Source organism: Grus americana, chromosome 6 (assembly GCF_028858705.1).
Source record: "Grus americana isolate bGruAme1 chromosome 6, bGruAme1.mat, whole genome shotgun sequence".
Lineage (NCBI taxonomy): Eukaryota > Metazoa > Chordata > Aves > Gruiformes > Gruidae > Grus > Grus americana.
Window position 1 is genome coordinate 29,324,720 of NC_072857.1, and position 27,645 is coordinate 29,352,364.

A 27,645-nucleotide genomic window follows, 5' to 3' on the forward strand; every position below is an offset into this window, starting at 1 on the left:
GCAGAAAGCACAGTGTGCTGTAACAAACAGTTGGTGCAACTATACAAGAGGAAGTATAGTAAGTCCTAGTGGTAACATCCTAGAATAAGAACTGTTCAGACTAACCAGAAAGCTTACACACTGTTCAGTACACCCAAATGCTATGATTTATGCAGAATATATGTAACATTTGTAAGACACATACATTTATCTTAAGGCCTTTCTTCATAAATTTTTCCACAGTTACTCTAACACCCAGGTAGTAGGATGCTATGAATATCCTGCATACACAGCATTACTCAGGAACTTGTGAGAAAACGTGTACCAGAAATTACTTGTTACTTATAGTCATCACTAAGTTTGGGTTTTCTAAGTCTATCACTGTGTTACCAATGTAACCAACTTTGAATATGTTACCATATTTTACCTTTCCTATTATTTTTATTCTTTCTTTCTCTCCTAAGTAAAAGCTAAGAAAAGAAACTTCCATGAGGAAAGACCTGATTTTCCCTGCAGGCCACTAGGCAAATATAATTAGAATCGTTTAGGATAAAAGAGACATCCAAGAAATTTGTTTTGACTTTCTCCTCTCAACCTCTGAGAAGAAATTCCTTGCCTGTGGTTTTCAGATAGTGACTCAGGAATCTGGTAAGCTTGTTCATATATTGCAGAAACAGTTAATTTCCTTCTCATTAACAGCTGTGCAGTGTCGGTGCTTGAATTGCAGTCTGAACTACTATCTCCACAGGTAGGATAAAAGAATTCAAAGAGTAAAAGACTGCCAAATCATATTCCATATAGAAAAAACCAAATGTAAATACACATTAGAGAAGCTAACTTTTCCTCTCCTGTCTTGGAGGAGCAAACCAGGTAGTTTGTAAAGACTACTGGTAGCATCGTTCCCCGCTATACTCTCCTGAGACATCTGCCTCAGAGACTCAATTTTCTGTGCATACACTACTAGAAACTAATTCCCTGGAGACCACTTCCTCATGAAACGAATGATTCCTAACCACTTTCTTCAAGACTTGTTACAACACCTGCCTCTCCAACTCCCATGTGAACCCTTCCATGAAGATACTTGTAACAATGATATCTCAGTTCCTGTAAATGTTGCTTCTCCCACATACATTTCACCTATGAAACTACACTCTTCCAACTCCCTTGTGATACCCCCTTCTGAGCTCCTCTTTCTAAGACCAGTGAGACATCCCTCCTCATTCTGTCCACATCAGCTGACAACAAATAAACTCCTTTCGGTTTCCTCAAGTAAGAAGTCTAGCCTGTTCAGAGTTTAAACCTCCACTTGAACAGAAATAATGAATTTATCCCAACTGTATGTATCTGATTGAAAGAAGAGAAAAATTTTTATTTTGCTTTAAACACTCACATCGGATAAAAAATTAGCAAGTACAATAATATTTCATTTAACACAGTCTCCATCTTTTAAGATGCCAAAGACATGCAAGTGAAAGTGGTTCCTCAACAATCCTGGTTAGATAAGGACTTAATTAATTGCACATTTGACTTAAAACATATGAGTAGTCCCTATAAAATTCATGAAATAAATAAAAAACACAGAGACAAAAATGATCTTGTCACTAAGGAGATGTATGTAGTTAATTTTTTCTGTTAAAAATCAATTTTGCCTGGCCATATACATTCTTACACAACTACTGTGTTGTAGTTGTCTGAACCAGGAGCTTGGAGTTATAAAACTGCTACTCTATGTGTGACAATCTTGCTCAAAATGGTCTTAATATGAACTTTTTATACATTAATCAATGTTTTTGAAACAGTTTATTGGTCTGAAGAAATAAGTTGTTGGATGTAAATGAAATCCTAGATTAAGAATGCTATATTCACACTGTTTTTAAAATATTTTTCTGCCTACAGATTTCCAGGTTTTTTGATGAGGAAGATACAGTAAAAGCTATTGCAATGTTTAGCCTTTCTTTGTAGTTTGCTCTTTTGAGCAATGGAAACATTGTTTTAGTATGGGAATTTTCAGCATTTTCTTCTCCAGACAACTCTGGCTAAAGTGAACCAGTAGGCAAGGTTTCCATCTCTGTAAAAAAAAGCAAAAACGGTACACATTTTTTCCAACCTCCTAAAATGCAAGGAGATAAGCAGGGCACTTAGGTAATCCTAGAATAGTACGGCATTTGATACTAATGTCACAAGAGTAGGGCAAAACTAAGCTGTTAGCTGCTAGCAGTGGAAAGGTTCTCTGCTTAATGTTTAAAGCAGGCACAAGAAGAATGGGATAGCTCTACAGAAAAGTAGTGCCATACAAGTAGAGAGCAGATAGGGAAGGACATTCATGTCTAATTGGGAATCTCTTGTCTGGGTTAATCAAGGTCATGATTAATGGAATAATTAAACTCTGCATTTAATAAGAAAATCTTATTGTGTCTGTAGTCTTCTCCTGAGAAAGAAGCATGGATAACCACAAGGCTTATGTGCTTGCTAAAGGCTCTGGGCATCAAGCTCCAAATAGTTTCACCATTCTTCAGCCTGCCTTCAATGCAAAAGAACAACTCATACTATGATATAAAAGTACTGGAAAGTACTTTTTGTATTGAGAGTACAAGAAAATCTGAAGGAAGGGAGAAAGAGGACTAACTCGGGAAAAGGCCCATAGGACCTAAAAGTAGAAAATGGCTAGAACATTGGGAAAGTGCAGGGATTTGGGAACCTGAGAATAGGGAAAAAGTGAGAAAACAAAAATAAAACACACTTTAAAGTTCATCTGTTCTTATTTTGATGAATGATTCTTCTTTCCTTTATATAGTCTTAAGAGGACAGAGAACTTGAAAAGCAAAATAGGTAGGAAAAGCAGCACAGAAAGACAGGAGAAGATGTGGGGTTTTTTATTCTGCATGGGAAAAGTAGACTGTGGATTCAGGGGAGTTTTGCCATGGTAGTATAATGGAGCCTACAGTCTTCCCACATGCTCCTAAATATTAGGAAGGGATATTGAAATTGTTCTATAGATTTTTTGTTGAAATTTCTCATATCATTGTGTATTAAATAAAAATAAGTCATGATGAACTTGTGTCATTAACAAAGTGAAATGTCTTAATAATTTACAATGTAGGGATCTCTAAAAGATCTTTTATCTGTTGTAACTGGAAGAAGTGGCAGATGTGGCAGATGTGGCTGCCACTTACCAAGATTGCCTTCTCTATAGAAAGTAGGAATATCTCTTTTTTTAGCCTGCTGTCTTTAGGTGTCTCAACCTTTTCTTCTTCTGACTGGCTTACAGACTAAAGATATGGAATGAACTGTTTGGTACTGTAACAAACAGAAAAATGAAAAGTTTGAGTTCCAATTTACAGTATTTTTTTCTCTGTTAAGAAATTCAACTCTATATTTCTAGATAGTAAAGAATAGTAAAGTATAGTAAAGAATATCTTCAAAAACATATAGTAGGATATAAGGTGAAAGTGCTTTTCTAATAATAGTTACTTGGGTTAAAAAGATTTTATATTTACTAATAACCTAAGACAAAATGTGTCATGCTAAATGTATTATTTATGCTCAGCTTTTATATTCATGATTTGTGAATGACACAATAGAAACTTATCAAAACAAGGCTGCTACCATGCAGGCTTGTCCTTACTATCACCATGCCCCAGGCATGGTCAGGATACATTGGACAAGCACTTGTTATTTATATTCTTTCCTGAAGAATTTTATATCCATTTTAAGTGAAAGGGATATAAAATAAGAATCCATTACTTAAATTCTCACTTAAAACTTGATCTCATCTTTTATGGGGACAAAAACCCACCTTGACGCAAATATTTTTTACTAGTGATTTTTATCAGCTCCATTCAGATGTATTTCTTTTATTTCCTTTAGTGCAATGAGCTTTTCCTGATTGGGGGAAAAAAAAAAAAAGCAGGTTTAGTGTCACTCATTCTTTTCATCCACTGTAATTTCTAGCACAAACTTAAAATCTGTTAAATGAAAATAATCCTTACATGTTACTAGTATGACTGAAGATCACAAAATCTGATTGAAGCTAGAATGTAAAGTTTGGGACCAGTCTTCTTAGTATTTTAATATTTAGCCAAATTATATTTATCACTAAGTGACAAAAAGTTCATGATACAATTACTGCTCACTGATTTTGTATTTTCTGAAAAATCCTTAATTCTAGTAAAATCATAGAATCATAGAATCATAGAATGGTTTGGGTTGGAAGGGACCTTAAAGATCATCTAGTTCCAACCCCACTGCTGCAGGCAGGGACACCCTCAACTAGACCACGTTGCCCAAAGCCCCATCCAACCTGGTCTTAAACACTTCCAGGGATGGGGCATCCACAGCCTCTCTGGGCAACCTGTTCTAGTACCTCACCACTCTAACAGTAAAGAATTTCTTTCTAACATCTCATCTAAATCGACCCTCCTTCAGCTTAAACCCATTACCCCTTGTCCTGTCACTACAGTCCCTGTATCTGGCCTTCATTCATGCAGAATCACAGCCATAAGGATACCAAAAGATATGTCTCCTGGCATAGAACTACCCTGAATACCACAAAAGCAAAATCAACATCAGCAGTATAGAACGTAGAAACATTAAATTAAAGCTAATATTTCTGTTTTGCGCAAAGCCTGCAGAACTTGTGGGTACAAATTCTACACTTACATAGGTAAACTTATCATCTCCTCTTTGGGCAACAGAGCAGTCGTCTGTTCAATATATAAATACTACCTTACACTTATAAATACCTGATATTTATCATGGATAAGTGCATGTGTGCCATTTGTATGCCTAACATTTGGAGTAAGGGTCTCAGTATTCAAAGTTATATTGCAATGTACCCACAGGTGGCAGAATGGGCATACTATTAGATACAAGAAATTATCACCTGAATCAGCTCATGGGCTAAGCGTCCCAGAACTTCTTGGGTTGTTTCATTAATTTCTAATTCTGTCATGACTTCCCAGTTACCACTGTGGAACCTCACTGGCATAGAGAAGACAATTCCTTCAGGAATGCAAAATTGACCTGAAGAAGAAAAAGTGACCCAAACATATTATTTCTGATTAAAAACCATCACCTCACCAGTGTCAAGATTAAGTCCTACTAGAGTACTTCCACAAAACACACACACCAGAAAAACATTTAAACTAAAAGACTAAGAGACAATGTGCAACAAGACAATATTAACCTAAGAGATGCTTATAAGAAGTTATTACCAAATCACAAGCTCTGGAGAGCAAAATTGCTCAGATTTGGAGGTCCTTATGCTGAAAAAAACCTCTCAACCTCCCATTATATCATGATTTGTTTTACACGTTTTTATGAAATTAAAAATCTTCATTAAAAAATACCGTTATACATACTGGGGAAAGGTACAAGAGAATATGTGCAGCAAAAATAGATTTACCTTTAGTAAGTATTCCCACAGAAACGATTTCCCCAGGAGGAGAGCCATGATACCAGTATCTCAGTACAGTGGCTACTGCATGAGCAGGTAACATTCCTATACAATGATAGACCCGGGAACTCAGTGAACTCTGTGCAGACAGAAATTCTGAATGGATCCATTCGCTACCAAGAAAAAAAGGAGGGGGGGAAGAAGGAACAAAAAACTAAGGTGACTGCAGGAAGAGTAATTTTCTAGAGGAAAAAAGAACTAAACCTGAGGGAAGAAAATTGTCGAAACTTATTAAAACTTCACTGCTGAAGGCAAGGCACTTAAAGCAGAACAAACAGCGTCTAGCACAAAGTGGCTCAAAAGGTAACAACAAGCACTACTTATCTATGAAAGTGAGGTCATTTACTCAAGTCATCATCATCATAATTTTAAAAAGGTAGTTGTTGTTGTTGTTATTATTATTATTGATATTATTTACCATCTTACATAAGAACCCAGCCATGAACCATACCCTGCACTAGGCACAGTACAAGTATAGAACAAAAGAATTGTCTGCTGTCCAGTAAACACCAGGTTTAGACCAGAGTGGGAGCTCCATATATCCAGGTCTGAGTGCATGTCACATCTGCTGCCCCCTCACTCTACTCATCCTTTCTCTGCTATTTCTTTTTCCACAAGAAGCTATCTAGCTGCCAGGCATCCTTTTTACACATGTTAACAAATTGTCTGTTTTGGGAAACTGACAACATTGGTGTGCTCAGGCCATATATTCAATGGAATTCAGATACTTCAAGATGCAGATATATGTTTAGTCTTATTTCAAAGTTTCTTCATGCATACTAGACATCTAAGTCACTATCTGGACTTCTATTACTTCTTACAGGCTGCTCAGGATATAAGAGAAACACACTTAATATGTAGGAAAATACAAACAAACTTGGCAGGAAAGTCAGAACTATGTACAGCACTAGGAACTATGCCTTTTGCAGACTAAGTACTTCGACTTGAGTTTTCCTTTATGTACAGTGCTAATCAGTAAAGACAAGCCTTGAAAACAAAAACCTTTCTTGATGTTTATTAAACAGTTCAGATAAACATGGATTAAAAGCAGTTATTTAGTTTTACTTTAAAAAACCAAATCTGTACTGTACCTATCATAAATCATATTCAACAAAGGATGTGGAAAATTAGCTGGGCCCCAAATAGCACAGTCATATCCATAAAGTTTTGCATGCGACAAATCGATGTAGTTACAGCCAGTAATATTGCCCCAAACAATCACGTCTTTAACTCCTGTAACAGAGGAAAATACATAGGTGAATGAAGAGACAGACAAATACTTTCACAATGTATGCTGGACTAGATGACCATCAGAAGTCCCTTTCAAGATGAATTATTCTTCAATTCAGTGTCCTGCCTTGACAGCTGAAATGATTTGATCTGAAAAATGCAACAAGGTTCTCCAAAAGATATGAAACCTCATCACAAGCTGAAAAAGGAACTTTGATGTATATTATGTTATTGTACATAATAGACAAAACCTAGTAAATACTTAGCTGTTAAAACCAAAACAAATCATACTGCAAACATACAGCAATGTTCCTTTTAAAATTCTGTACATGCAAATATAGAGTCCCTAACACTAAAAATAATTAAAAAAAAAAATCTACCTGCTTTGGTGCAAAAGTAATTTCTCAAGCCTAGCTGACAGTCTATTCAGTCTATTAACTTACTTTTCTATTTTATTAGGCTCCAAAATATCTAGATTTGTCATTGATGACCAGTTCCTACCCCTGCAACATTGAAAGAATCCTGATGCTGAGCAGGCTGTTGGAGCACACCTTTGCTACGCAGTGCAGAACCATGCAAATATAACCAAGCAATAACAATTGACCTGAGAAAGAAAGCTAATTAATGTAGAAATAATACTACATCACAGTTCTACCATACTCTCATTATCTGCACAGCAGTATGTTGTCATGTTTATTCACAGCTAGCTTGCATGTCTCCAAAATAACAATGTGCTGCAGAGTGCAAATGCAACCTTGAAGTCCTAGTTCCTGATCCACAACACAGCTCAGTCCTTCTTCGTATGTTTCCAGCATGAAATACATGCCAGAATGGCGGGGCTGCATCCAAGAGTTAGCAAGAGAATTGACATTCATGGGATCAGGCACAGATCCATACAGCAGTAAGCACAGAAAATGGTAGCACCTGCTAGTCACACCCTGGCATTCCGTACAGCCATGCAATTCAGCGGGTGCACGGCTGTGCTTGCATTTCTGCACACACATGAACAGTGTTCTGCAATGAAATATGTACTCTCAAAGGTGTCCCGCCACTGAATTCCCCAAATGCTACCAGAACACATAAATATTCACCTGCTGCATTCATATTCAGCTTCCTGGCCAGCATGGCTTTAGCTGCACTTTCCCAGGATGTCGCAACGGCAATGACATTTTCAGGCTTAATGGATGGGCCATATGTCATAATCATCATCGCCTTAAGGTTTACAAAGGTTTTTCCTGATGAAATTACTTTGACCTCACTCTTGGCATTCTTCTCAATCAGGGGAGCATACACTTGACAGATCTCACTCACTTCTCTGATGTAGTTCTCAAGGGATTGGACTTCATGGTTTAAGAGGACATCATCAAGAACAATGACAATATCAGCTTGAATAAAAGCCTCTTCTAGTTCAGTGTGCTCTGAAATACTGTGGAGGAGTGGGAATGCCATGTCTTCAGCTTCCATTACAATACCACAAAGAACTTCCTTAAACTGGTCATTGTCAAGCAAATGGATACTGATTTCTGTGGTTGCTCCGAACACTTCTCCATTTGCCAACAGAGGGATCAGCTGATAACAGATTGGAGCTGATGCACTGATAAAAGAACGATATAGAAAAATTATAGTTTACCACTAACCACTGCTTGTTTGGAAGTATCACATAAATAAACACAAAGATCTTTCTTTTGTATCTGTTTATGTGATATTTAAATAGACCATTAGCTTGGATCCTTTACTGCTCTTTCTGTTGTTTCAACAGGTTAAAAATTAAAAGAGTTGGGTCCTGCTTTCATTTGAAGGTTTTTCCATCCTATATGCTTCAGGTGATACTGTCACTTAAAAATTAGTGTCTTTAAAGAATCACAATTTTTTTGAGGTGCTGTTAGGACTACTAGAAATCCAGAAAATTCTAAAGTTAGAAATGGAAGAGACTCTATTTATTTAAATATTTCCAAAAGCATTTAATGTGAGATAGTTGAACTACAAAATTCCTAGATTATTTTGTAAATACTTGCTTTTCCCTAAGGTGATCTGGGCTCTAAATGTTGCCTGTTCACATCCCTCACTTAAACTGGTGCAAAATGTAACAAAAGTAGAAAAAATTTCTAAATTATATACTGAATGGTCACAGTGAGGGGCACAGAACCTAATTCAAATCAGCAAATTACAGGGATTCGTATATAACTTCAGATGGTTACACTTGTTATATGTGATAGGAAAATATGCATTCTTCTGAAGCTAAATGAAACTTCACATATATTCTTTGTACTCTCACCTGGTGATCCAGATCTGCAAAGGCTTGATAAGACTTTTAATCTCTTCCTCCTCTTTTTCAATTTCAACATGCGCCTGCAGGTTCTCCTCAGCAACGTCTAACATTTCCTCACTCAACATCACCGAGGTGATGCCATAATAGTACTAAGAAAAAAAAGGGTGATCTCTAATCAAATAAGAACCCAAACACAGCAAGCTAACACTAGAAAGGATAGCTTTATTTTAGATTTGAAGGAGGAATAAAGAAAAACAATGTTATAAGAAAATGTAAAATATGGGTTTACAGTATTAAAGGCATCTCATTACCTGAGCATAGTCCAGAAAATCATTAATTCCTCCCAGAAGCAGACCCTTCCCTCCACGGTCCAACAGTTCTCTCCAAATGATAGGAGATCGTCTGTGTTCCCATCCATTCATTTCACAAATGTCATGAAGCCACTGCTAATGTAAACATCCCCGCCAAAAGGTTTTAATACTTCTTCACATTTGATAACACTTAAATGTTACAGCTATAAACATTATTTCCTCTCCATATATAATTTCAAGGTTCTTCATAACTTACGTACCAGTGTGTGCAAAATTTGGGAATAACAGAAAGCAATGCACAGTGATACACTGTGATACTTCAGCAAAAGAGCAAAAGGTCTTACTTCTGATTGATTTTTCTGCTGTAATTTTGCTCAATCATCTTAGTGGTACTAAAGATAGCAATGTTGTGAAGCAGCGAGTAATCTGAGGATCCCTATTTAGCTGCAGAAGGTAAGCAAGCTGCAGAGGTTAATTGCTATTCACTTAACTGTTTGAATTACTTGGCTGAGGTGTCAAGCAAAAGATAAGTAATAACCATCATACTACTGTCTATCTCATGAAGTAATACCGCAATTTTTTTCAGTTCCTTATAGGAACTACAGTGTAGACATGGCAACATGTCTACAGCAAAAATACTCAGAAAGGCCCATGTACATTGCAAACAAATATGTGAGATTTAATTTCATACTTCTATTGTAATTCAAAGCCCTTGAATGGCAGAAACGTTCTTGACAAGTAACAATTCTGAAGGCATATGCAATCACAGTGTGCAAAAGATTTACAGGCTGAGCCGCCATTTATACATAATAAAAAACCAATAAACTTGAATTTCTTACTGACAAAGTGCAGCTTTAGGCTAGCCCTCATTTTGTGCCCGTCTTCTGTGGTGAGACTCACAGAAATACCAGTCTCTTGTAACATTCAAACCTTTCCTCTGGCTGGCTCTCATAGCTAAAGCTGCTTCTGCAGCACCTCTACCCACATATCAAAATGCTAACAAGAGGCATACTACAGATAAGCACATTCCATAGTTTGTAGAGCACTGGGGCATCTACCAACAACTTGACTTACAATCCCTTACCTCCCATTTGTCAGGGTGCTGAGTGATCTTGTGAACTCTGAAGTCTGGCAAGTTAGCCTGGAGATAGTCAGCCAGGAGTTCAGCTTTGGCATAGTAAGGGCAGTTTGCCTTACCTGTGAACACAGCGACACCACCACAAATGGAAGATTTTGTGACATTAACTGATAACAGACCAAACGTTTTTTAATTGTTCCAATTCAACGAGTCTTATGTAACCAACATCCCGTGAGTTCCCAGAAAGTAAGAGGACAAGCACATGATCCAGCAAAGAAAGGATAATTTTGGAAGTGAAACAGTCTCTTCAGCCTCTTCAGTTAAGGGGCTGAGGAGGGCAGCCCGAGGAGGGGTTTAGCAGCAGAGAGAAGCAGAAACCTGACAGGATGAGAAAGCTGACTCGGCAACGGCTGAGGCAGGGTGTCGTAGACACCGCTCTCTTAAAAGAGGGACTAAAAGAACAAGTCACGAAACCGGCAGAGAAGAGCGGCCGCTACGAGCACAGGCAGGCTGCCGGCCGCGCCATCTCTCCGTTCGGTGCCCCTGGGCCGCCGCGGTGCCTCACCTGCCAGCACTAACTTGGCCATGCGCGCGGCACCCTCCAACGGTCGCTTCGGCGTCGCGCAGCAACGAGCCGCGCGCCACGGCGGTTTGTCCCTCGGCCCGCGCCGTCCCTCTCGCGAGACCCGCCGAGAGCACGCGGAGACGGGGGTCAGGGTGTTATGGCGCCGCCGCGTGCAAGGTAACAGCTACCGGCGGCGAGGGTCTGGTGTGTCCCCCGCCCGTCCCTTCCCGGCGCGGCTGAAGCGGGCGGCACGGCCCGGCCTGACCTGACCTGGCCCGGCCCGGCCCGGCCCGGCCCGGTGGGTTCCCCCGCCGTTGCGACCGGGTGTTCCGAGCCGGTGCGGAGCCGCTGAAAGGCTTTAGTCCCCTTGGCGCCGGGCCGCGGGCTTACGCCACTGGTACCGTACGCCCCGGGGCCCAGCCCCTGCAGAAAGCGAGGCCGAAACCCCGTTTTGCCCCGCCCGGTGTCCCCGGCCCTGGGAGTGCGCCCGCGGGTGTGCCGCGGCCGCAGGGCGGCTGGGACAGGGTGTTGGCCGGGACAGGCTGCTGGTGGCCGCAGGCGGGCAGGGTTCTGTTAACCGGAGCTGAAGGTTGGCAGTGACTCGGCAGAGCCCTGTCAGGAGACGCATCTGCTTGGAGAAACGGCAGTTAGGAAAAGACTCTCCCTCCCAGCATAGTTTTTGGTTAAAACAACGAAGAGGGAAAAGAGTTGACACCGAGGATGAGTTAGCCTTGTGTTGAATGTTTGACTAAAACGTAGAGGACCCAATAGAAGTCTCTCTGCAAATAATTTTCCAGGGATCCTATTCCAAATCTTTTTTCTTGTAAAAGATATGCATACATTTGGCATTTTACTTTAGCAATTGAAAGTCCAGTAACTAATCTATAGTTTTCAATTGTCTTTACAGATAAGTGATCTTACACAGTTTCTCCAGGACTGTTTCTACTTGTAGAATTTCATCGGATCCCTTACTTTGAGTTGGCATTCCAAATCTATTAATGAGACATTAGCTAAAATGAATAATAAAATAAGTTACTTGTTAAATACTGTTAGATGCATGCCTAGGTGCAATTCTGTGCTCACTCCCAAATCTTCAGCCACGACAAGAAAACACATTTTATGGATTGGCAGATACAGGGATCCCCTGGAAAATGTGAACTTCAGGAAATTGTTTGTAAATATTTTTCCTTCTCTGCATGGATCATCTCTTCGATTTCTATCTCAGAAGACAGATGTTTTTAACACAGGTGCTAAAATACAACCAGAGAAGAGTATGGAGGCTTTGGTAAGCGACCAGGCTCCCCACAGCTCCTTGGAACTTGAAAAGTTGGATGATTCTGGGAGCTTTAAAGTGAAGCATGTAATGGATCATAGTGAACCATTTTTTAATAGTCTCCAGAAATGTACCTGCCCTTGCGATGTACTGGACTTGGCTTCAGAGTCTGCTGTTTCCATTAAGCACTTCACAAACTGTTTAACTACAGTATGGAGGCTCCTCAAAAACCTGTCTGAAGACCAGCAGCGTTACGAGAAGCAGCTGATCTTTGAGCACCCAGCTTTTGTCAAGCTTTGTCAGCAGCTGCTGCGGGACTCCAGAAGGATGACGCGGGGTGACCTGGTGTTCAGTCTGCATGCAGCAGTGAACATAGGCGTTCCTCAGAATACTCTCCTAGTCCAGACTTTGGTGAGGGTGTGCCAAGTAAGTATCAAAATCCCTCTTCTCCTAAGCTTGGGCTGAAACCTCGGGCCTTGTTGTGGGAGGCTGTGCAACATCAGAGAGAGCTGGGTTACGTCCCTGGTTTAGTCTAATGTTCCATGGAAACAGGGCCCCCATAGTTAATTTGTGCATACTTCTAATTTCCTTCATTTTGGAAATGACTACCTGATTTCAGACAGATTTAACAGTTTCAAAAACTGTTAGCCTTTTCAAAACAACTAAATTTGATGGTTGTGAGACCTTGTAGGTCACTGCAGAATTAAAGCTTATGAATTGACTTCTGGGGGGATGAGAAGACGACAGGTACAGATTAAGAGTGGTCAATTTTTCTTTTCTGAAACTTACTGGTCTTAAGTAATCTGACATTGTGAAAACTGTTTAACAGGAGAAGCTCAATCAACTTGATAACCGATGTATCTCAGTTTTGGCAACTACTTTAGCAGGGCTGGATAAAGACAAGAATGTGAGCGCTCTTCAAGCTGGATTACAGTGAGAAAAATATCTTTTACATTTTCTTCATATTTACATGTTGTTTGAATATATGTCTTTTAGAAATCATGGAGGGAACGTCTGCACATAAAAGATATATTGTGGTTTTAGGACTTAAATGATTACAAGAGACAGCAGCTGTAGAAGACAGTGATTTTTGTCATTGTCTTTGCAATTTTGAGCAGAAAGGCTTCTGATGGCATAGGGTGCTAGACTGCTTTCCAGGGGATTCATATTCTGACTGCAGCTCCCCCACTGTGGGATTTTTGTGGTGTTGATAAAGTCACTTCACGTATCTGTGCCTCTGTATTACCCTTGTGTAGAGAGGAGGTAATGAGACTAGCTTACTTTGTGAAGTATTTTGATTTGTCATGATGAAAAATGTGTTTAAACCGCCAGGGAATATTTTCTTTTAATTTAGTAAGTAAAAATTAAGATGAAGACAAGGTTAGACTTTGTGCATCCAGCAAACCCTTCTGTGTAGTGCTCTATCAGAATCACTTCTTTGGCTGTAGTGATTTTTTGCTGGGCCAATGAGATTTATGTGGGTAACCAATCTGCTCACTCCCATGAGATTGTTTTTACTGAGGCTGTCACAAAACTTGCCATGGATTAGAACTTTTTGGTCTGGTGCCAGCTCCTGCTTTGAGAAGATGGATGTATTACTGATACACAAAAAACAGGTTCTCCTGGAAGCTCAGGTACACAGTTCTTGTCGGAGATCCATCCACATCTCTTTCTGTGTCTTGATGTCTGAAGCTCCTGCTCATTTGCAGGAAGCCACATCTGCAGGGATGAATTTCAGAGCAGTGCACTGCCTCAGAAAGTGACACTTCATATTTTTGTAGCTGTGCAGGTGTATTTAAGGGTGATTCAGACATAACAATTACAATACCTCCCTCTGAGACAGAAAAGGAGGTGCTGGGAAAGCAGAACTCCTTCAACTTGTGCTTATGATCCCTCTGTGTTATGATATCCCCTTCCATTCCTGCAGCCCACAGCACTGCTTGTTTGGTTTTTTCCCTCACTTGCACCATGGGGTTGTCAGTGTCTATCCCTGAGTTTTCTGGCTGCTTCAGAACTTGCCTGCACATAGATGGTTCTATGATAAAAATGTGATTTTTTTTTTTTTTTTTGAGGAAGAGTGTTAATTCCTTGAGGCTTAACAGCCCTCATGTCTGCACAATCACATGTGCAGTCTGGGCAGATGCCTTGCTGTTAATGTATCAGCAGCAACACTCATATCATCATATCAGGATAATATTAAGAAAGGATATATAATTATTTCCACGTGGGAAAATATCTGTGCTGCAGCTACATCATGTAGAGTTATGCCAGCCTTGCAAAAAAGGAGGTGGGAGAGGAGCAGGGAATTAACAGCTTTAACTTGGGAGCACATCAGTGAGGGAGAAAGAGGGTACCTACCTGTTCCTGCTGAAATTAGGAAAGCCATATTAAACAGTTACTCTCTCTAGCTCAAGGCCTCGTGTGTGTTTTTTCATCAGATTACTAGTGGAACAGCGCATTCCAAGTATCAGAGACATCTTTATACTGCAAAACCTGATGAAATGCCTGGGAAAAGATGCTCCAGTCTTTCTGAAAAAGAAATTAGAGGTAAATTTAGTTGGAGGCTCGTTTTTACTTCCACAAAGCCTGTGCTCTTGCTTGTTTATAAATTGTGTATGGTTCTTTCCAGACACTCAGAGAGAAAATATAATAGAAAGGTTAACTGCATTTGCTATATGAATCATAGTCCAGTTATATCTGCAGGAGGAACGTAAATTTGGAGGTTAGGAATATCCTACCATAAAAGGGGACAGAAAGCAATGGAGATAGTACAAAAGGAATTGAGGCAGTAAAATAGCAGTGCCCTCATCTCTTGTTTGGGTTGGCCACATGATATTTCACAGAAGTACTTACAGGCTGTTTCCTGATTCCCTTGCCCAGCTTGTGGCTGGAAGACCAGAAGACAGAAAACTAGTCAGTGATGGGGCTGTGTGCAATAATGGTACAGAGCTAGAGGACCGATGGGAGTGAGATGCTAGGAGAACTCACCTAGCTCGTGATCTTACCTTTCCCTGTATCTGAAAGCCCCCCCTGGGAAATACAGTGGTTGGGAGCAGGCTGTAGGTTTTATGGCAGGATGTACTGGGTTTCGTCCCCTGATTTAAACATGCTTTTTGAAACCTTCTTTCAAACAGGGCCTGCTAGTGTTTTCATCACATAGCTGAAGGGCTTTGAGGTTTGTAATAGCATTCATGAGGAAGTGAGGGAAGATACCACCGATGGGAAACTGGGCAAGAATAGAGCAGTGCAGGGGGCTCATGCAATGTGTTAGATGTAAGTAAATCATAAAACCTTGGACAAGGTATCACTTTTTATAAGATGGTGAGAAACTGGCCGAAGACGTGGTGGAATATGGAACTGAGAGGAAAGTATCCTTTCCACTTGTTAACTGAAGGGAGATCTTAATTTTCTGAGCCTACAGGGTGCTATTTTTAATACTGCGTAATTTCTATTGTAGATGCATTTTGTATTTAACCTTTGTATTTTATTTTAATAGCCAATATACTTTGTAGTCTCATTTTTAGTGACATTTATATTAATCTAATAACTGCTTCAATAAATGAAGTCTCTTATGTGGCATCAGAGCTGTCCTTCTGTGCCTCAGTCCACATTTGTAGCTGGGTGTTTGTCTTAAAGATAAGCCACTCGGTGTGCTGTTGGATCACTTTGAAGGCTTACAGCTTTCACACACATCCAAAACAGTAATTGGAGTACCATTAAATCAACTGTGCCAATTAAATTTCTGCTACTTTTTTAAGAGTTGTTAGAAGATATATATTCACAGTATTTGGAAATAAGTTTTACTGAGACGGCTTCTAAAAAATTCCGTATGAAGGCAAATTGCTGGGAACTTGCATAGTGACAGGGCTGTGGAACACTTGGTCTGCTATAATTGTGTATTAAGAAATTGTGAGTTGTTACCCTATGCTTTTGCTGTTTGTTGCTCCTTTTTCTTTCGTATAAGTCTGAACAGGCTAAGGAATTTGGGAAAGTTTTGGTGAAAATGCCTTCACCAGAAAGCAGTGATAATACACGTGAAGAATGAAGGACTTAATAAACTCTAATTCACTTTAGATGGCAGTTTTGAAAGAGATTGACCATCTGACTTTCCCGAATGCTCTGCGTGTGTTTTTGGCTCTTGTTGCAATGAATTATTGTTCCATTCCAATACTGAATGCCTGCAGTAAAAAGATCCAGGGTAAGAAAAAAATATGTTTATTAAATTTCCCTTCCTAATACCAAATTCTTCCTAATTATTGTCTCATCTCCCTTTTCTGATTTCCTTTAAAACTCAGGAAACATCTTTGTTTTACAGGATATTACAGTAATGTGGAGCCATTTGACAAGCAGCAAGACAGAAAATTACTGATAGATAGCAAAAGCAAATAGTTCTTGTAGTCTCTGCCCTTCTTAACACTTACCCGAATTACATATTTTTCTTTGCATTTTTCTGTATGTAGAATTTAGGAAAAAGAATTGAATTCTAGCAAGAAAAAATAGATTTCAGATAAACTTTTAAAACAAATCTGAATTGGAAATGGGCATCTAACAGGATGTATTGGTGGCTTAGTGCGATTAGTTGAACTAAAGGGAACATAGTGTTTCCCTGATTTACTAGATTTAATTATTGAATGCTGCTTAATAACTGACCTCATGCTGCAGCCCAGAAAGAATTTACATGAAAACCTAATGCTTTCACCTCTCCATACCTTTACAGTACATTCCTTAAGTATATGTGGTTGGTATGTATTGATTCACACTTAAAATACATACGAATTTGTGTCTTAAAAAACATTAAGATAGCAAAATACCATTCTTAATATAAATGAACCAGGAGTGTTTGGGATGCTTGTACAGCCTTTATTTGTCCTGGTTGTTTGTATGTGTTAGGACACGATCTTTAATAACACATACTGGCTTCTCCCATAGAACTTTCACCACACACTACGTGGGCTAGATGGCATACACAGAGTGAGCAGCCACTCCATATTTTTTTCTGCATATTCCCAGGACTTACATGCTGCACATTGTGAAAATGATGCGCTGGGGACAGAGTAATTAATTTCTGGACAGAAATGACCTCTATCAGAGGCTGGAGATGGACTGGGAAGAGGAGGGAGGGGCATGCTTTGGGGCCTGTGAGGCGAAGGAATTCTCCAGCAGGTTATTCAGGTTCTGTGCTGTTGCTGGGGCTCTCAAGAAAGTAATCCCCTCTCCCATATCTGGGGACTTGACCAGAGTTATAATAACTGTGTACTTCACAGGTAGTTATTGAGTTAGTTTTTGCAGCAGCAAGGGAGTGACCCAGTGGTGATACTCATTTTCTAATTGTGCAGAAGAGCGACATTGAGGTCAAAGTGTCCAGTAATATGAGATTACATTAGCCTGTTTTCTTTAAGAATACCTGGCATTACAAATCACTTTATTTGATGCACAGCTCTCACTGGCTTCAATCGCAGTTGTCAGCGCTCGGCACTTCAAGAAATGAGGTAATGGTGTTTTATGCTGAGCCTGGAAAATCACTGAGCACAACTCAGAGGAGTTAAATTCAGTTATTTTCCTGCTATCCTCTTGAGTTGTCTGGCAGAGGAAAAGACAAAGTCTAGTTTTGATGGCTACTGATCCTACTACTGTAACTGTGTTCTTTTCTCTTGCAGTCACTGTCTTTTATGACGTGTATGCCCCTCATTGCAGCAAACAAAGCGAGTTGTTCAAGAGAGAGCATTGTTCTTCAGTACCTAATCTTTTTCATCTCAGGAATAGGTCCATCTTGTGTGGCAAATGAAACAGCAGTCCTGTGCACAACTCTGTTGTCATCTGGCACTCAATCTGTGTCGTCATGCATATATGCCAGAAGATTATGTTATGGTTCCACATTTTCCAGTTTGGCATACACTAATGCTTTAGTGCTTTTTAGACATAGATTCATATCTGTGGTTTCTTGCAGTTTTGTAAAACCAAATTGGAAAAAATGTAAATTTCATCATGTGCTAATATCTGATTAATCAGCAGCTTTAGATCCACCTCTTTGTTACTCCCTCAGCTGACATGGTGAAGTGGACAGCCCAATGGCTCAGTCAGTACTAAAGGGGCTAGCCCGAGGGTTTCCAGGCTGAGTGCAGGGAGGTGCTGAAAATCAAGAATCCTGGAATAGATAATGTTATAGGAGCACAATCTTCTTGCTTCTTTTGTTAATTTGTCCCCTTCTGCTGATTTATCCCCTCTAGCTTGATCCTGACTCAGTTTGTTTTTTTCTGCCTCTCAGTTTCTTCCATGTGTTTTAGCTTTGCTAGCTAGTCTTGATCTGTTCTGCAATTCCTTACCTGATTTTTTTTTTTTGTTTCCCCTCCTCCATCCCTTAGACAAACTGTTCCCACAATGTCTCGAACCTACAACTCCCATTGCTTTGTATCATTTGTCCTTTTTTGCTCTTCTGTTACAGAGAATGTCCACGATGCTCCATTTCGGCAGTTAATTCTCATTCTGGAAGGTTGTTATAATCTTCAGTACCGTAATGTAAAATTGTTTTCAGCATTAGCAGACTATGTTAGTTCTACTGCCTGCCTTTGGGACAAAAGACAGGTGAGTTTGAGACCACATAATTTATAGTGGTATTAGTAGAATAAGCAGTTTCTAGTGCTTTCCATCTTACTTCATGTTTGTGTTTGATCTTTGGAGAACAGATTTTTTTTAGGAATATCAGTCTGATGAAGTTGATACAGTTAAATTTTTAAAATGCTTTTCTATTTATTGATGAATAAAGAAATAAGAAAAGAGGTGTAATGGTTTGAAAATCTTGCTTTCATTAAAAATGTCTTTTATGAAATCAAGAGGTGGGATCCACTTTACTGGCTGTCTTGACCTTATAAAACTGTCTTTTCTTTTAGGTTGTCCTTTTTCTTTCTGCCTTCGAGACACTTTCCTTTCAGCCTAGTGAGCTGATGGGTACTTTTGCTGAGAAGGTCACAGAAGACCCTGAATTCCTCAACTTGAAAAACCTTCTGATTGTTCTCCGAGTATATTCACGACTCAACTATGTTCCCAGAAACCAAAAGCATCTGTAGGTTTTCATTTAGAATGCCTAATAATACATTATGTAGTCAATATAGAGTAATGTATGGCAACTAGTATTTGATTTCAGTTGTGGAAGAGTTAATGATCCTGTTTTATTAATCTGTAAGGTAACTCTGCTGTGTCTTTTCACATTTTTTCTACATAGGAATTTTTCTCTATAATAGAAAATGGAGACCTTGGTTCTAGACTGACAAGGCTACTAAACCTGTTGATAGGTAGCTGTATCCTCAAAGAAGAGTCAAAAGCTAATGTTAGATTACATACCATATAATTATACAAGATAATAGAGATTTCTAACTTGTATTCTTGTTTGAAGTCTGTATTTTATATAGCCTTATTTGTGTATTTAGATACTTTTCTTCTACTTTTGGAAAAGGTTTTTTGAGACTCTTCATAGCTGTTTGAATAAGTACCTCCCTCAGATTTCCAACACAGAACTGCTGAAGGCAGTGTATTCACTTAGCGTCTTGGGATATCTTCCTCATCGTGCACTTGATGAGCTGCTGCAAAAGGACAGCAGAGATGAACTACTACTGCCAGGTCAGCCCTTAACTTTGTCATGTTCTCGTTTTAAAAGGCATAGTGCCTCTGTACATAATTTATTTTAATTGTATTCAAAGTTTAGAAATTAAAGAATGCAAATGTGATTAATATTAAAATTTTAGTCCTCAAGACAAAGCTAATGTAGTGATGGTGGCAACAGTTTACTAGTAGGTGTACACATGCAGAGAGGTGAATGTGAGATTTGTGGAAATGGTAGAAACGTGTAAGAGCCAGAGGTTCTATCTTTGACAGATGTTCAGGCATTTTTAAAAACAAAGGAAGTCTTAACCTTTGCAAACAAACCTTAGTGCCTGGAATCATGAGTAAAAGTTTTTTTGACTGCTCCCATGAGGAACTTGAAATGGTTTATAGTAGAATTTAATTTCCACATTACAATTCTCTACAGCCAGTAGAGTAGTTCAGCAGAGTAGAAATTCAGTGTAGAGTAAAACACTGAGCCTGCTGTGGCTGAACCTGAAAGCTGTAAAGCTGTAACTGCTTAGAGTTTGTGCAGCTTAGTACTCTTATAGTTCCAAAATTACAGCTAAGTCTGATGTCCCTTCTTTGTTTTATAAATAGCCTTCTAGTTGTCTGGATTTCATAAATAGTTTTTATGCATGCTTTCTCATTCCATGTTCTCCTTAAGTCTCCTGTAATAACTGGTAGCATGCACGGAGCTGTGTACAGAAGAGGGGAAGGACTGGATAAATGGGCAGGTCCCAGCCGTAGACTTTATAATTAGTAAATTGATGGTATATATTTAATGATATATTGAAGATACTCAATAATCAGTGTAAAACCAATTGGGTGTTGATTCCTATATTGAAATTCATTTGCTCTGCCAGACCAGACTATAAATGATAATAAAATGAAAAATTCTGCAAGATGATACATTGGATGTAACTTTTTTTGTATCCTTTTTCAGATGATCTTTACAAAGAACAAAAGGAAATGATGCTTCGCTGCGTGAAAGCGTGTATGGAACTTGATAGCCCTTCCTTCACGAAGCCGGCATTTGTGCTGACTGAGAATTTCTCTTCATTAGTATCTCTTAATCTCAGAAAGGCTCGGGAGGCACTGATAGAACTTCTGGGAGATGAGAACATGTTTCGGCAAAATGTTCAGCTGCCATATAAATATCATATTGGTATGAAGCCAAATTACTGTCATATTCTTTTTAATATGGATTTATAATCCCCAAAATAATAAGGTGGTAACAAATTTGGGTAGGGCGCAAGCGATTAAAAGCGTAACACTTTGAAGTCACAATCTTTTAACAAATGATGTCCTTGATTGGTGAATCTTCTTTCTAGGATGCTTCTGTTAAAGTATTTAAGTCAATTTACTAAAACTTTATGATTGCTCTTATTTACAGAACTGCTTTGGACTTTTTGTTAAGCATCAGCAAGCAGATGTTAATTGTACATAAATGCAATATGGCCAACTGTTTCAGAGAGTTGACATGTTAGTACTAAATCACATTAGAAACAACGCCAAACAGCAGCCACCTTTTGTTCTCGGACTTGTTTCTCCTCTGAAGCTCTGGCTGAGGTTTGGGTTCTACTTTCATTTATGAAATGGTATATGACCTTCTTTGACAGGTGATCATTTCATAACATTTAGGGTTCTTTATATTTTGATATTGCTAATTTTTTTTGCCAGCCACCCAGCTTACCAGTTTTTCTGTATTTGTAATAATTTTTGTTCCTAAATATTTCTAATGAGGAATGGGATTACAGGAAAATCTGAGTAGGTATGACAGACTGTGATCAAGACTAGTTTCTCTAAACTATGATTTCACTCCCATTAAGTTATATCTACAGTTTCCAAAACCAAATGTGTTTGTTTTTCTGGAGATGTGCAAGCTATAGCTGTTCATATTGGTTGCAGGGAGGGAAAAGCTATCAGTAATATGTAAATTATTAGAGAACAGCAATTAGAAACAGAGCAGTGACGGTGTCTGTTAACTTTTTCAAATGACCTGTTCATTTGAAAACAATGTGAACCATTAATGTTCAAGTGAGAACATCAATTGTAACCTCTTGCAGTGTTAAAATATTTTGTTGTTTTGTTTTCAGATTTTGAAATCAGAATGGATTCAAACAGAAAGAAAGTGCTCCCAATGCCTCCAATAGATGATCACACTGACTCAAGTATTCAAAGGTGTCTTTTTTGATTGCGTATTTTTTCTAGCAGGCTAATTTTATTTATATGTATTCCATCCAGTTATTTCTTTGGTTCCCTGATTTGAAAAGCAAAATAGATAACTAACTTGTTATTTGTGCTCACTGAAATATACAAAATTTGCCATGCCAGTTCGGAGCAACAACTCATCCAGCTCACTACCTTCTTCTAACAGAGGCTAAAAATTAACATTTCAGAGAAAGAGGCAGGAAACATCACAGTAATCTGACATTTTTGTAATGGATACAGGTTTTGAAGTACGACTGAAATCCCTTCCAAAAAATTGCTGTTATGGTTTTAATATTCCAAATATTTGTGTGTCCAGTTATTAAGTCTCTAAAATGTGCATGTCAATGGTATGTTATGGCAATTAATTCAGCTACTGAAATATAATTTGAATAAAAAGGATCATCATATCCACATTTTAGGTGATTAATTTAATCTTGTGTAGAAAAATGACCTCTCATTAACTGAACCGGGACATATATCATTTAAGTAAGGCTTAAGTATAATTGAATAATAATGTTTGGGTGCTGGATCACTGCACAGAAATGTATTTTGTATAGTTCACTTTTTGGGAAACGGAGAGCTAGTGACTAGGGTAACAGAAACTCACTGTCAGGCTTCCAAGACATTCAGCTTTCCTACCCTTCCTAGTAGGTTTTTATCGCAGGAAGTAACTGATTCTGAATATTAGCAAAGGATCAAAGTAAATGCAGAAGCTGTCAAAATAATGTAGAATTTTGAATGATCTATTTCCTTCTCATTGTGGGAGAAGTGGAGATCTAAGGACTTAATTCTGCTGTAGGAATTTGGGTAGATGCTGATACTTGTGTGAAGCTCATAGAAGAAGTCTGGAGAAGGAAAAGGATAATGAAATTTGTGCAGTCCTGATATTTTTGCCTACTAGAAAGACAGCTATATATTCTGCAGTGTTAAAGGACATCATTGAATCATTGTCTTAAAAATGCTTAGTCTGCATGTGTACAATGAATTGTTCCCTACTCTTCTTGGTTGCAGATTGGCTATTCTCTTTGTTCCTCTGTCTGCCTTCTGTGTGGGTACAACGCACCCCCAAGGAAAGCTGGCAATGAAGAAGCGGCATCTAAATAAACTGGGCTATCATGTGATTCTGGTAAGACTCCTGTTACCAGCACAGTGATGAGTACGTTTTTTTTGGTAGAACAGGCCTTGTAGGTAACGGTGAGCCATCTCCAGCGTGGTAATTGTACATCATCTCTACTTAGAAGGTGGTGGAGAAAGAACAGAGGAACTCTAAAAGACAAGCTTCCACTTACTATTATCAGTGAAATAAATATGGTCATAGTTCAGGAAAAAAAAAAAAAATCCAGCCACTGAATTGCTTTGTACCTAAAAACCTACATGACTGGCTTATTTCCCTGATTTTTATAGAATGAATGATTCAAGTCAACTTGTTTTCAAAATACAGTGACTCCCAATGGCCTTCCCATCACTGAGTGCTTGACTTATGGGACAGGGTAGTTTGCTGAAGACAATAGAACTAATGTACCCTTTCCTTTTCCTTTCTTCCAGGTCCTGAACAAGAAGTTTCAGGAAATGACAAAGGAAGATGCAGTTGAGTTTTTGAAAGGAAAAATTTATTTAGAAAATACTTTCCCTTCTTCTGAAGTGACTGTGCAGGATAATAATTAAAATAAACTAACAATTTTGGGTCTCCTGATCTCTCTTTTTCATATGTAATTAATGTAAGGTTTTAATGGAAGAGAGAAGCAATTTTATACACAGCTGCTTACTCCACAGTATTACATATTGAGAAAAGTTTGTAAAGTGAACAATGTCTGCTGATAGTGGGGTTTTTCTTTTGTGAAGGGGAAATGGATTTTGTTTAGTGGAAGGAACTACTTAATTAATCCAAAAAGCATGCTGGCATCTATTGCTGTTGAAATTTCTTAATTTTATCTTCACTTTGCTTCCCTTCTCCCATGCGCCAAGTCAAATTTCTCTCCTGAGGTGGGTCAGGGAAAGTGACCATTTCAAGTTCTGTTGGAATCGGACCTACAAATACGCACTAGAAGGATGCCCCCCAACATCCCACCCCCACCATCCTCTGTGTTCTTTATGCAGAGCTGTAGATAGTAAAACAGTATATAACTCAGCCTAAGGAGTATATTAAAAAATCCAAAGTTGTGTGAAAAATTTCTGGAGAAACCAATCTCACCCAGTTTTCAGAGGTTCAAGCCAATAATGGTTCTGTTAGCTGTATGCTTTTGAACCTTTTGCTTTACTGTTACTGTAATAGATTTTGAGACTTCTTGCTACAAGAACACAGGTCTGGCACCTCTTTATAAACTGACTCTTGCTCTCTGTTTCTGATACACTGTCTCCACAACTACTTAAAGAGGTCCTGCAATACTCAGATTTGTTAATTACATGCTGTGGTGCACCTCCACTGGCCTGTTATGTAGTGGTGGAATTGAATATGTTGGCAGAGTCCTAGAAGCAGTTTTGGGCCTTTGAGCTGAAGGAGCAGAGAGAACTGGTACATCTTTTCTGTTCTTGGTAACATTTACTGGTATAATCCATTTGTGCTGGAGTTGTTGAAATACTTAGTAAGAGCATTGGAATGCTTAAAGTTCATACATTTGCCAACAAGAGCTTGCTTGTTTCTGCGGTGTAATCGGATCTTCAGTCATAATTTTGCCGTAGCGTAGCCACAGCCCAGTCGGCATGAAGGGAGACAGCAGTACTTTCTACAGTGACTGTGTGCTACCTAACGGTGGTGCCCTTGCTTCACTTGATAAGCTACAAGAACGATGTTCTTTGTCTTTCTGGAATAGCGTGGACACATGGATAAGGTATTACAGTGATGAGATAAAAAGGTATCACGGTGATGAGATAAGGTGAAAAGAAGCAATGTGCTTAAAAAAATTCACTGCCCAACTTCTTGCAGAACACGTAGATAGAATATGGTGCCCATTTATGAAGGAAACTGCAACCAAAGCAGCATTGTCACAGTAGTCTGGCATAAAAAACAGCATGAGCTGTTCAGCATTTCAGTCTGAAATGCAGCACATGCAGAAAAACAGATTTGATGCAGTTGTGAAAAACAACCAAAGCAGAGTTCATCTGCTTGACTTGAGAAGTTTGTTGTGTTTCCTTTTTGGATCTTCTACTTAAAGCAAGCATTGTCTGTACAAATTCCTCTGTGAAGCAGACTGGTCAAAGCCACTCTGATGTTCTGAGCTGGCCAACTGACTCATGGTCCGGGCCTACGCTGGAGGAGGTCTGAAATACTCAGTGCTGGAGAGTCAGGTAGTGCTCAGAGCTGTTGGAGAAAGTATTTGGTGCTCTTCAGAGTTGAAGCCCTGCAAACCAAGCTAATGCACTGTCAGCTGTGGCTCTCTCCTGGGCTGGGGAACTGCTTCCTCTGCTTTGAGCTTTTCAGTCAGGTCCTTAGTAGCACATGCATAGCTCCCATCTCTTCAGGGATAAAACACCAGGCAGGGAAGTATGCTGTCCTCTGGGGTGCCAGCAGCCTGGACAGAATTAGCCACCAGTGGGCACAAAATGGCATAGCACATTAACATTAAATTAGCCAATCACCATCCTTTCTTTTTTTAAACACCTTACGAGTAGATGGAAACTCATACAAGCAGTATGGAAGTGTAATAGTCTGCCATAATGATCACCTTGCTTATTAGAATACCTTGCTTTATGCTATCTCAATAATTTAAGCCATTACGATGTCACCTACACCGATTTCATAGTTCCAAGTAGTATGTAGCTGCTGCCAGAGAGACTTCAGAGCTCAGGGTTTCTTGAATCTTTATATCTGCTAAAAAGCTACTCTACTGCTATATCTGAAGGAAACCCAGGTTTCTCAGGTGTCCAATTCATGCAGTAAGGGAGATGTAATCCCTTGTTTTGTGCATTACAATCTGTATTTAGAATACCATTCTCCTCTCTCTCCTGAATCACGCTTATTAGCATTAGTGGGAGATTCACAATGAAGATCAACAATAATTATTTTGCTCCTGTACCTGTGGGTTTTGTCACTGCATGGATTGCTTGGTGCGAAAGGTGCAAAATCCCTTTTTCTTAAGTGAAACAGATACTAAACAGATGTTTTTAGCTGACCTGCCAGTGAGGCTAACGGGGGATGCAGGCTGCACCTTTCTCTACCATTTTCACAGTCTGCCTGCAGACTCAGGAACGTGTGTTTCTAACCTGTATTCACACTTGGAACACTTTGTAAGTGCAGTGGCTGGAAAATTTTTCTGAACAAGGAGTGAGGAACCAGGAAGCTGAATATGGCTTTAGTTCATACAGCCCATAGGTGTTTCTTATTAACAGATGGAATCCAGACATTTGCTGTGGTGTTTGACTCACTAAAGGTATTTCAAGGGTGTATCCAATCTGTAGCAAGGCCAAGGTTCTCAACCCCAGGTAAAGTGAAAATAGGTAATTTATTAAGTAAAGTAAATTGCTGAGGGAGGATCTTCAATGAATTGAAGGCTTGTTAAAGAAGATAAAGCAAGGACAGGGCTTAAAGTAATTATGTAGCTATGACTTAAAGACAGTGGACTCAGCTGCACAGAGCAACCATATATTTGACCAGATTCTTGTAAGAAGGCAGCATATTTTATTCCTGGGCTATAAAGAAGTCTGAAAAGTAGATCCATACAAATCTTTCCTTCATTCCGAGCTATGAAATACTGGACTTAAGTATTTGTCCTGCTAATCTCAAAGAAAGAGATTGCCTTGGTTCCTGTTGTTTACGTGCTGTTTGCTATTAGACATTTTTTGATTCATAAATCTTGTCTTATTAAAAAACAGTAAAGTGCCATGATAAAGCTGGCTTATTTGGTATTTTTTTTCCTTGAGAATAACGCATATACTGTTCATCCTTTGAATTCTCCAGGTCATCTGAAGGATATCCATATACAAAAGGGTGACAAGCTCAGATCATTGTCATGTATCACACAATCAATAACACACTGTGAGTAGGATTTACAAATGTAAGTTATATAGGAAAGTTCACTGGCTCAAGGATGATGTTAAACATTGCAGGATGTGTGAACAGATCTAAAATGAGAGCAAGAAACAGGAAGGCAGAAAACGTGGGCTGCAAGGGTCAAGAAGGCTCTTGCATGAACAGAAAATAAACTAGTACCATCTGAGCAAAAATGAAACAAAGTTTGTGAAGTAATGCAGAATGAGAACAGTGAGGGCTTGGAAAAACTATTTGTTTCCATAAGCAGCTGAATTTGCAGACCCTGACAACCTGTAGTTATCTCCTGCCTGGATTCGCTTATGTCTAAAAACACTTTTGAGCCCTAACTCCAGCCTTCTCAGGGTATGAAATATTCCAGCCACTCATTCAGAAGAAACATCCAGAAACTCTTTAAAACTTCTACCTTGCTCTCAAATTGTCCAAGATGTTCAAAAGTGACTGGGAAAGAGGGACTAAAAGAACATTGCAAGGGTTTGATCTTTTGTTAAGAAATCAGAATCTAAATAAACCGGAGCTTGGAATTAGAGAATGAAAATCTGTTTCGCAGGTATTGCAACTGTTTCTGCATAGACAAGAGGTTGAATAATGCTTTGTATGCAGAGACCTAAAGATGTGGCTCTGGTCAATTGCTAAAGTGAAGAAAATACTAAAACTTCCCTCTAATGCTTTTTCTTTATTTTTTCCTGGC

The 27,645-nt window shown here is 39.0% G+C and overlaps 2 protein-coding genes across 2 annotated transcripts; one reads left to right on the forward strand and one right to left on the reverse strand.

Annotated features, from left to right (window-relative positions):
- Positions 1–1,370: 1,370 nt before the first annotated feature.
- On the reverse strand, positions 1,371–11,007 carry MDH1B (malate dehydrogenase 1B). Its single transcript, XM_054829393.1, has 10 exons — positions 10,888–11,007; positions 10,329–10,441; positions 9,245–9,379; positions 8,940–9,082; positions 7,756–8,258; positions 6,526–6,667; positions 5,384–5,547; positions 4,862–5,001; positions 3,776–3,861; positions 1,371–2,047 (listed from the first exon to the last, which is right to left on the reverse strand). Exons 1-9 carry the CDS (start codon positions 10,907–10,909, stop codon positions 3,796–3,798), a joined length of 1,428 nt encoding a protein of 475 aa, XP_054685368.1. The 5' UTR covers positions 10,910–11,007; the 3' UTR covers positions 1,371–2,047; positions 3,776–3,795.
- A 4-nt stretch (positions 11,008–11,011) lies between these two features.
- On the forward strand, positions 11,012–27,478 carry FASTKD2 (FAST kinase domains 2). Its single transcript, XM_054829392.1, has 13 exons — positions 11,012–11,064; positions 11,795–12,586; positions 12,990–13,093; positions 14,599–14,707; positions 16,235–16,358; positions 18,603–18,742; positions 19,048–19,220; positions 19,611–19,774; positions 20,703–20,924; positions 21,856–21,940; positions 22,982–23,096; positions 23,516–23,742; positions 26,865–27,478. Exons 2-12 carry the CDS (start codon positions 11,903–11,905, stop codon positions 23,633–23,635), a joined length of 2,040 nt encoding a protein of 679 aa, XP_054685367.1. The 5' UTR covers positions 11,012–11,064; positions 11,795–11,902; the 3' UTR covers positions 23,636–23,742; positions 26,865–27,478.
- The last annotated feature ends 167 nt before the right edge of the window (positions 27,479–27,645 follow it).